Source organism: Panthera pardus, unplaced genomic scaffold (genome assembly GCF_024362965.1).
Source record: "Panthera pardus isolate Hobbes unplaced genomic scaffold, ASM2436296v1 HiC_scaffold_12, whole genome shotgun sequence".
Taxonomy (NCBI): Eukaryota; Metazoa; Chordata; class Mammalia; order Carnivora; family Felidae; genus Panthera; species Panthera pardus.
This window is the reverse complement of record NW_026526677.1, coordinates 51935549-51946623: the sequence shown is the minus strand read 5'-3', so window position 1 is coordinate 51946623 and position 11075 is coordinate 51935549. Positions and strand designations below refer to the sequence as shown.

The 11075-nt window shown below is 41.9% G+C and overlaps 1 protein-coding gene across 1 annotated transcript; it reads left to right on the top strand.

The window, feature by feature from the left end:
• Window positions 1–111: 111 nt before the first annotated feature.
• On the top strand, window positions 112–993 carry TIMM10B (translocase of inner mitochondrial membrane 10B). Its single transcript, XM_019456140.2, has 3 exons — window positions 112–210; window positions 388–483; window positions 657–993. Exons 1-3 carry the CDS (start codon window positions 160–162, stop codon window positions 831–833), a joined length of 324 nt encoding a protein of 107 aa, XP_019311685.1. The 5' UTR covers window positions 112–159; the 3' UTR covers window positions 834–993.
• The last annotated feature ends 10082 nt before the right edge of the window (window positions 994–11075 follow it).

Genomic DNA, 11075 nt, shown 5'->3' with positions numbered 1-11075 from the left:
CCGGCCACGTCGCAGATTATAAGGGCGGAGATGACGTTAAAGCCCGGGGCAGGGCGATCCTTGAGCCAAACCCTCATTCCCTGGGGAGGGAGGAGAGATCACTTCCGGGGCGTTACCAAGAAGCTGTGGGGAAGTGACGTAGGGTGCGCGGGTGGTGCGATGGAGCCGCAGGAGCCGCAGCAGCAGCAGCAGCAGCAGCAGCTGAGAAACGTGAGTGCGCGCTAAGTCGCTGCAGGGCCATTAAGTTCAGCCAGCATCCTTGTCCGTTTGGTTGGAGATCTGAGGGCTGGGAATGTAGGGCTGTGGCACAGGGTCCTGGGAAATCTCGGGCGATGCGGCCTTGAGTTGCCCCCTTACCGCTGAGTTCTTTGTCCCCTTTTCTCTTAGTTGCGGGACTTCCTGTTGGTCTACAATCGGATGACGGAACTCTGCTTCCAGCGCTGCGTGCCCAGCTTGCACCACCGAGCTCTGGATGCTGAGGAGGTTAGGCGGGAAACTCTGTAGGGAGGTGCGCCGTAGATCCTTCCCAACCGCCACTCCCCCTGCCTCTGGTCCTGGCCTTTCTACGACCCTCACCCTTAGGTTAGGGATGGGAAGGAAGGAGGCGGACCCGACAGGACACCTTTGGCCTCTGCTTCACCCTGTCTTCCTTCCAGGAGGCCTGTTTGCACAGCTGTGCTGGAAAGCTGATCCATTCCAACCACCGCCTCATGGCCGCTTACGTGCAGCTCATGCCTGCTCTGGTACAGCGCCGCATCGCAGACTACGAGGCTGCCTCAGCTGGGCCAGGTGTTGCTGCTGAACAGCCCGGAACCTCACCATCAGGCAGCTAGCCCTCCTCAACCCCAGGAAGGGAGGCACTGGATGGACCCTCAAATTGAAGGAGCCAGTGGACCTTGGGCTGAATGCAGCCTGTATGTAGAGTGAGGGATTGCCTGAGAGCTGGGTACTATTGCTCCTTTTCCTGGAGCCAATAAACCCGCTTTTACTCTGTTTGGTTTATGTTCTGGGCAGGAAGCTTTGCCCACTTTGTTGGCAACATCCTTTATTCTGTCAGTTATTGCATATCTGCTGGCCTCAGCCTTGGCAGTGGAGAAATTGCCTTCTATGTGTAGAAGATTCCCCGGCGCCTGGTTAAAGCAAGGTCTGTGGGTACAATTTTAATGTTGGTAATAGCAACAGGAAGCTGGTTCCTGCCCAAATGACAGAGAAAATGAGAGCTCTTTCTAGCTGTCCTTCACTTAAGTCTGTCTGACTTAAATGGCTCATTTGTGAGCCAGGTATGCATTCATTCATAACTATTTTTTTCATGGACTCTATCTTTCAAGAAGAAATTCTGCTAAATTTAGGGAAAAGAGGAGATCTCTAAGGACAACAGATCAAGAAATCACAGGGCTTCTAGGGACTGCCTCTTGGGAAGTCAGTAGTCCCAGAACAGAGATGAAACCTATATGAATTTCGGGGTGTTGTGGAACTTCAACCATTTCCCCAAGTTGTTACTTTTTTACTATTTTCCCTCTTCCCCAGGATAAGCAGTACAGCATTTAAATAGAGAAGGTCTGTGTGCTTGTCTTCAGGAGCGGTCAGAAAGGGGAAACTTGAGGGACCATATTCTGCAATACAGCCAGATCTGAGGGAGAGGAACCCAAGGGAGAAGTAGATGATGGTAGTTATTGGGGGGCAAAAGGGATAATGCAAATCTTCGGGACCTCTTTAATGTTACCTGCATGTCTATAATCTAATTCCAGCTCTTCTATCCTCTATCCCATATTGTTTCCACTGTCTCTGTTCTGTTATTTCTATGTTGAGCCTCTCCATTTTTCCCTCATTATTGCCCTCCTTGTGGAATTTACTTCTGTATTCACCAGCCTGAATGGCCTATCACTCTGTCACCACATTTTCTTGCCTCCTCTGTGTCCTTGTTGTATCATTCCAGCTGTTTTATCTTTTCTGGTCCTCTGTTCAGACTGCCAGAGAAAAACACGGCTGTGTAATGCATGCCACTAAATATTCAAGGTCTCCAACCTCAACCAAGCCCTCACTACCAACAGGCAATCAATCCTTTCTCAGTTCGTGGTGTGTTTCATCTCTTTTTTTTTTTTAAAGAAATTTTTTAATGTTTATTTATTCTTGAGAGAGAGAGAGACACGGAGCAGAGTGAGAGAGGGACACAGAATCCGAAGCAAGCTTCAGGCTCCGAGGGTCAGCACAGGGCCCCATGTGGGGCTTGAACTCACAAGCCATGAAATCATGATCTGAGCTGAAGTTGGAGGCTTAACCGACTGAGCCACCCAGGTGCCCTTCATCTCCTATAATTACTATGGCAATTATTTTACACCTTCACTGCTCTCATCCCCCACTTCACCCTCAACTACCCCCCATCAGGTGACCATGTTCTATTTTTTACAGAGGAAATGGAAGCTCTTAGACATTGGCTCCCACAATAATTAAACTCTTTATAACCATGCACAAAAGAGACATTTTTCTCCCCTGTGTGGATCAGGAAGTTGAAATTCTTTAGTAGCAGACCCTATTTTAAAATATAAACCTAAACTTTTTTTTTTTTTTAATGTTTGTTTATATTTGAGAGCACAAGTTGGGAAGGGGCAGAGAGACAGGGAGAGAATCCCAAGCAGGCTCTGTGCTGTCAGTGCAGAGCCTGATGTGGGACTCAAACTCTCAAACCATGAGATCATGACCTGAGCCAAGATCAAGAGTCAGATGCTTAACCGACTGATCCACACAGGTGCCCCTAGATCTGACTTTAAAATCCATGTTCTTTTTACTACACCAGGCTGCCTCAAAATATCCATTAAACCACCCAATTCATATGGGTTCTGATAGTGATATGTCTTAATCTTTATAGCAAAACTACAAGTAAGAGGTATTATTCCCATTTAATGGATGAAGAAGCAAGAATCCAGAATGTACCAGAACCCCATCTTATACATAATTACTTCTTGAGAAAAGTGGCTCCAAACAGCTTTTTGCCTCTTTAGCTGCTATACTTTGAACAGAAGGTTTTGTTAGGAATGTAGAAGTTGCTGACCAGGAACTTCCCTACTGAGTGGCTTCATGTCTACTCAATAGAGTTCTGTCCTCGAAAAGTACAAGTGCAGGTGAAACCACTTGTAAATGTAACAATTCTAAGATGGGAATGGGGACCTAGAATATTTTGCTGCTGCTGAGAGGACTCTTCCGCATGGATGTTCGTGTGTATCCTTGCGCCAGTAAATTTCCATTGTGAATTGTCTGGGTTTCCATGCCATATAACTTCTGCTTGCTGGAGAAGGACCAGGAACAAAATCTGTCTGGCTCTAAAGGCTTTGAACTTGCAGAGGCTTATCTTTGCTTGTTCATCTGTACCCAACCTGTCCCTAGGCATGGGGAAAAACAGGTATCTCAATCTAATCCATCATTTAATCTCTAACTTTTTAACCTCTTCTTTCCTCTCTGTTTATAAATATGTTCAGTACTTGGAAGAAGAATCCTACTCCTGTTATCCCTGTTATCCATCTGCTCTAGTCACGTCTCCTTCCGGTCTTGCCATAAAGTGATAGCCATTGGCATAACGAAAACAATGTGATGTTTCTTTTTTTTTTTTTTTTTTATTTATTTTTGGGACAGAGAGAGACAGAGCATGAACGGGGGAGGGGCAGAGAGAGAAGGAGACACAGAGTCGGAAAGAGGCTCCAGGCTCCGAGCTGTCAGCCCAGAGCCTGACGCGGGGCTCGAACTCACGGACCGCGAGATCGTGACCTGGCTGAAGTCGGACGCTTAACCGACTGCGCCACCCAGGCGCCCCTAATGTGATGTTTCAAGCACAACACAAGAATAAGTGTTAAAGCTTTATCCCTTATGTGTACATACTGGAGACAGCGTTCATGTTCTTGCCATTGTAGCTTTAGAACTTGTTTGCAAAGTCTGATTCCTTGGAACCTATTCAGCTGTACTACAGTTTCTCATTACTGTCCTTAGTAACCACCACTCTCCTATTTTCCTCTAAATAGCTAGCCCTTGGTCTTCCTATCAATCCCTTGATACTTTAATATTACATGGACAATCCATTCAATATTTTGGCTTCTTGACCCAGTCAAGTTCCTTCACCCAGTCTCCAATAATTTTCACTCTATCTTAGCCACCCACTCCCTTAGTTATGTCCTGGCCGTTGTCATTACCCCAAACTGCTCCATCTTTAAAACACAATTACCAGCATCTTATTCACTCACTGTATTCCTTCCACTTTATTGATCTATTTCTCTACTATTATTCTTTGATTTCACTGGAGCATTCAAGCCATTGATTCTACCTTCTCTCCACTAACACCTTATGTCTTTCTGTTCCTGTCCAGCTTAAATTCCAGTCACTCTCTTGGAACAGACTAAATTTCTTTGTCATCTCTTTGTTGGAATCTGATAAAATAAGACATTTGTCTGCCTGCATTTGGACAGCTAAAAGCCCAAGGAAATCACCACATAGCAGATTTACATCACAATGAATTCATGATTACCAGCGTCAACTGGGGTCTCAACCCCTATAATCCCACCAGATTTTTTCTAGTCTCTCCCTGCAATGACTGTTTCAAACCAATATTCTTAAACCTCTTATTACCCTCACCATTCTCTCAAGTTTTCTACAGGTAACATTTTTTTAATTCATAGGTAAAAGTAGAAGCTATCAGTTGGGAGCTCCCACAAAATCTCAACAAAACTTGGTCACCCACCTACATCTGCATCATTCTCTTTCCCTCCTGTGTAAACAGAGCAAGCATGCCTCTTCAGGCCAATGCCTATTCCTGCCCTAAATCCTAGTCCTTCCTTCTTTGGGAATCTCCGACATCGGTTTTCCTATTTTACTATATTCTCACCATTGTTTAAACATGCTAAAGACTTCCTGTAACAACAGGCAAACCACCCTACCTTATTTCTCCAGTTACCATCCTATTTTTTCCCCCACTCTATAGCTTAACTTCTCAAAAACAGTTGGATACTTCGGCACTCTCCATTCGCATTCATCCACCCACTCTGTTTTGACTTCTACAACCTTTATATTGAAACCCTTCTTAATGAGGTTACCCTGGCTCACCAAGTGACTTTCATATCTCTGAATTCAGTGATGATTTCCCAGTCCTCAGTTTACTTCACTTCTCAATAGCATCTGGTAGTATTGACTAGTTCCTCATCATTAGCAGTCTTTTGTTGGTGTCTGTGATTCCAGTCATGGTTCTGCTACTTTCACTGCAGCTTCATAGCCTCCTTTGAGGCTCACCTGTCTCTGGCCTTTACATCTAAAGATTTCTCTAGGGCCTGTTCTTTCTCAGACATTTTTCTAGAATCGTTTCCTCCCTACTCTGAGCTTCAATTACTGATGACTCCCAGATCTCTCTTCTGAGTTACTTGATTGACATCCCCACCTCAACATATTTTCCTCATCAATTTTCATCTTATACCTAGTACTTCTCCAGTTGCAGAAGATAGGAACCTCACTCATCCCCTTATTCAGTTGCCAAATCCCATCAGTTTGCATTTTACATTTCTAAATAGCCCTTGATTCTGTCTGCTTCTCCCTGTCTTCACAATCTTCCACCAAGGTTACTGCAATTGCTACTACCTCATGTCCCCTTTTGCATCCCTCCAATCTGTTCTCCATTCATAGGTCAGAAAACACAAACTGATACTTAAAACCTTGCAATAGCTTCCCATTCTTCTTAGGATAAAACACATTCTACATGTGACCTGTGAGGCCTTGTATGATCCAGCCCTTGCCCATCTCAGCTTTATTTTATTGGCTGTCAAACATTGGACTATCAGCACTGTTTGTTGAATTGAACCACACCTCACTTGTTCCCTCTCTGTGCTCTAACCACGTTGCCTTCTCAGTTCTAATCTGTCATGTGCTATTCAATCTCAGGGCCTTTGCACCTGCTATCTCCTGGCTTGCAGTGCTTTCCCCCTTACTTTACGTAGTTAACTTTTATTCATTCTTGAGTACTTAGTTCACATGCTGTTTCTTCAGATAACTCTTCCTAGACTCCAGCTCCCATAATTGCTCTTGTTTTTTGCATGTAACACTTCTAACAGTTGGTAATTAATTATATACCTCATGAGGTCACAGTCCCATGTCTGTATCGCTCACCATTGTATCCTTATCACATAATATGGCACATAATATGTGCCTGGCAAATATTGAATGAACATCTTTCAAGTTCCTCCCAGCTCAGTTTACTATTTACATATCAAGAGAAAGGCTTTATATGAGAAGAGACAGAAATGAATCTTCATTGAACTTTTGATCTTTTGCCAATGATTTGGAGGTGTTTTTCATTCAAAATCTCACTGGTTGGTATCTTCTACCCTTCATATTCACAGATCAGTCAACACCTGAAAGCCTCCATCTGGAGTAAATCAGTCATTCTAGTTTTCACTCACTTTCTAAGTATTGTAGTTCTGCTTAAATATTTCTTGAACCCTTTCTTTTCTCTCCATCTCCTTTGTCACTACCTTAGTCAAACTTTCATCAGCTCTTCTAAAGATTACAGCAGCAATCACGTAGCAGCTTCTTTCTTGAGCCTGGACTGCTTTGATTAGCATTTAGCTAAGGTATACGTAACAGACTGAAAATGACGGTGACTTACAAACTTTTATTCTTTCAAGTAAAAATCTAGTCCAAAACTGGTGTGGCATCACAGTCAACTGAGAACCGATACTCATCAGCTTTCTGTTTATTGTATCAGTGGTATGACTCTCAACTTTGTGACCCAAGATGGAGTTTTACTTATCACATAAACATTCCAAGGGTCAGAATGGAGGAGGGGGTGGGTGAAGAGGCATGCCCCCCTCCCTTTAAGGACACATCCTAAAAGTTGCACATCAGAAATTTGTCATGTGGTCAGACCTTGTCACAAGGAAAGCTGGGAGATGTCACTTTATTCTTACTCATCATTTTTTTACCCAGTTAAAAAATGGGAGCTCTGTTACTAACAAAGAAGAGAATGGCTATTAGAAGATACCCACCAATCTGTTTTCCACATTAATCAAGAGTGATTCTTGCAAAATATAAATTTAACAATGATCCTCATCCACTTAATGCCTTCCATGACCTTCAGCCTCTTTAGCTTCATAACTGAGGCTTTCTTGGGTGATCAGGTTTCAGGTGATCTCTCTGCCTCATCTCCAACCCCCTTTTCTCAGTTTTTGATTTTCTCACCCTTGGTTATAAAAGGATCAATTTATTTGTGGTACTGAGATACATCATGCCAATTCTGGACTCTTTTTCCTTTTCTGAGTGTGCCCCACTTGCATTCATATATTCAGTACTTCACAAATATCTGAGTGACTGCGTTTTCCAGCACTGTTAAGCCCTGTAGATACAGAGGTGAATAAAAGAGGCAATCTTTGTTCTCTTGGGACTTAACACAGGTATGGTGAAGTTCAATATAGAATGAGTAATCATGTTACAAAGAAGAAATATGTGTCGTAATGGGAACATACAGTGGTAGGAACTTGTGTGGGGGATGAAAGAGAGCCTCCCAGAGCAGTGATTTAGAAGCTGAGATCTGAAGGATGAGTTAGAATTAATCAAGCAAAAGACAGGGAGAAGGGCTACCCTCCTTTCCTTCATGTCTTTGCTTAGAATAAGCCTTTTTTATTAAGACTTATTCTGATAACATCATTTAATTTTTTAAAATCTTTATTTTTGAGAGGGAGAGAACACAAGTTGGGGAGAGGCAGAGAGAGAGAGAGACAGAGAGAGACAGAACCCAAAGTAGGCTCCAGGCTCTGAGCTGTCAGCACAAAGCCCGACATGGGGCTCAAAATCACAAACCAAGAGATCATGACCTGAGCTGAAGTCGGCTGCTTAACCTACTGAGCCACCCAAGTGCCCCTCTGATAACATTATTTAAAACTGCAACGCAGTACAACCACTCTGGAAAACAGTATGGAGCCTCCTCAAAAAGTTAAAAATAGAACTACCCTATGATCCAGTAATTGCATTACTAGATATTTACCCCAAGATACAAAAAAAACCAGATTTGAAGGGGTATATACACCCCAGTGTTTATAGCAGTAGTATCCACAATAGCCAAACTATGGAAAGAGCCCAAATGTCCATTGATAAAGAAGAAATATATATATATATATATATATATATATATATATTACATTACTCAGCCATCAAAAGGAATGAAATCTTGCCACTTGCAACGATGTGGATGGAGCTAGAGTGTATTATTCTAAGTGAAATAAGTCCGTCAGAGAAAGACAAATACCATATGATTTCACTCATTAGAATTTAAGAAACAAAACAGATGAACTTATGGGAAGGGGGGGAAAAGGAGAGGGAAACCAACCATAAGAGACTCTTTACCATGGAGAATAAACTGAGGGTTGATGGAGGGAGGTGGGTCAGGATGGGTTAAATAGGTAATGGGTATTAAGGAGGACACTTGTGATGAGCACTGGGTGGTACATGTAAGTGATGACTAAATTCAACTCCTGAAAACAATACAAAATACATACATACATACATACATACATACATACATACATATATACATTGCAACCCATCCTCTCCCTGGACATTCCTGATTCTCTTTATTCTCTGTTTTTCCATGGCATTATCATTTCTCACATACTATGTAGTTTACTCATTTTGTTCTTTGTTCTTAATTCTGGATCAAGATTTTATAAAATTTGGTCATATATTACCATGATTATACAAAATTGTTTATATTGGCATTGTCTCCTGCAGTGGTTTACATTACTGTTTTCTTTTTTTTTTTCCTGGAAGACTATTTTGGACTGTTATCACACATAAACAGTACATAGTGTGGACTTTTGGAATAGGCTTGTTTTATCATCTAAACAGAAACTAGGTTAGGATAGAAACAATTGTAGGGCTTTTGCATGTAATTCTCTTCCTTCAGATTTAAAGTATTATTTTCATTCCCAAGACTAGTGATATAAATTCTCTAAAGGTGATCCTACTGGAGAGGGTGAAGATTAAGATCAATAATATTTCTATGGAAATTGAGAGTTTTAAATCATACCCTATGTATTGACCAGTCCTGTGGCTTACAATTATATTGTGCCTAAGTTCTATTTATTTTTATTTTTACCTTTTGGTCCCCTTCACCCATTGGTGAAATGGGTAAGGGGGCTCATTTTGTTTATTATTACTTGTATCTCCCCCTAGAATTTACGTTCTATAAATCATAAATTAGGAGTTTTGTCAATGCTATTGCTTTGTATGCTGATGTAACCAAAGACCTAAAATAGTGCCTAAAACAATTGGTGCTCAATAATTATTTGCTGACTAAGTGAAGGTAAGAAAGAGAGTTCCAGAGCAAAGGTCTAGAGCTTGGCTTTAGAGAAAGGAGGAGCATCTCATTGGTAACAGGAAGGATGGAGGATGGATAAAGCAGATCTAAGTGGTTTTTTAATTTGGTACTGGGAGATTGAGAGAGTTTATTTTTTAAACATTCTTTTTAATATACTTTTTAAATATTTATTTATTTTGAGAGAGAGCATGTGCGAGGAAGGGAGGGGCAGAGAGAGGAGAGGGAATCCCATCTGTATCAGCGCAGAGCTCAATGTGGGGCTCGATCCCACAAACCATGAGATCATGAACCTGAGGTGAAATCAAGAGTCAGATGCTTGACCAACTGAGCCACCCAAGTGCCCTAAGAGAGTTTCTTTTAAATACCATGTGTGATAGTTAGTTTTTATGTGTCAACTTGGCTAAGTTACAGTGCCCAGTTATTTAATCAAATACTAATTTAGGTATTGCTGTGAAGGTATTTGATAGATGTGGTTAACATCTGTAATTAGTTGACTTTAAATGACAGAAACTACTCTTAATGAAGGTGGGCTTCATTCAATCAGTTGAAGACCATAAAAGCAAAACAGATTTCTCAAAGAAGGAATTCTGTCTCAAGACTGCAGCATTGGGGTGCCTGGGTGGCTCAGTCTGTTAAGTGTCAGACTCTTGGTTTCGGCTCAGGTCATGATCTTGCAGTTTGTGCATTTGAGCCCTGGATCAGGCTCTGCAACTGGTAGTGTGCAGCCTGCTTGGGATTTTCAATCTCCCTCTGTCTGCCCCTCCCCTGCTCATGCTGTCTCTGCCTCTTTCAAAATAATAAATAAGTAAACAAACAAACTTAAAAAAAAAAAAAAAGACCGTAGCATTAATTCCTGCCTGAGTTTCCAGCATACTGACCTATCTTATAGATTTTGAACTTGCCAGCCCCCACAATCATGTGAGCCAATTCTTTAAAATAAATCTATCTAGGGACATGCCTGGGTGACTTAGTGAGTTAAGCATCTGACTTCAGCTTAGGTCATGATCTAGGGTTAGTGAGTTCGAGCCCTGCTTTAGGTGAGCATGAGCCCCACTTCAGGTAAAAAAAAAAAAAAAAAATTAGCCCTGCTTCAGGTGAGTCCCTCTTCTCTCATTCTCTCTCTCTCTCCTTGTGGGATTCTCTCTTTCTCCCCTCCCTCTCTTTCTGCCCCTCACTTATGCCCTCTCTCTCTAAAATAAAATAAAATAAATCTATCTACCTACCTACTTACCTACGTGTGTGTGTGTGTGTGTGTGTGTGTGTGTGTGTGTATCCTATTGTTTCTGTTTCTCTGAAGAACTCTGAAACAGCATCTAATTTTTTTTTAATAGGAGATGAAGTTATCATTGGAGAGTGAAACAAGAAAATGGAAGATGAAAGAGTACACGTATGAAATAGAATTTTCACAGAATGGAAGAGTAGACTGACAGAAAAACTATAATTCAATTTTTAGGCAGTGTTGAGGGCTCAGTAGAGGCCACTGAACATGATTCCCTTCTGTCCTTGTCTGTCTGGAAAACCATTGTTTTAGGGCCATGAATTTCAAGGCCTGCTGTGACTCTGGGACTCTTCTTTGCCCTTTCCAGGAAGGGCTGCTGCCCTCACTGAACACTATTATGTCTTGTCCACCTTTACCTAAACAGCACTTGGTAGAGTGCCACAAACAAGAAAAACACATAGCTTCACTGAGCTTTATTCTAGGCATTTTACGTACATTAACTCATTTAATCCTCAC

Bases quoted from the DNA above. Each gene is read 5' to 3' on its own strand.
- TIMM10B (XM_019456140.2), top strand. From the start codon at position 160: ATGGAGCCGCAGGAGCCGCAGCAGCAGCAGCAGCAGCAGCAGCTGAGA. The intron at 211-387 runs GTGAGTGCGCGC...CTTTTCTCTTAG, and splicing joins AGCAGCAGCAGCTGAGAAAC to TTGCGGGACTTCCTGTTGGT. The intron at 484-656 runs GTTAGGCGGGAA...TCTTCCTTCCAG, and splicing joins GAGCTCTGGATGCTGAGGAG to GAGGCCTGTTTGCACAGCTG.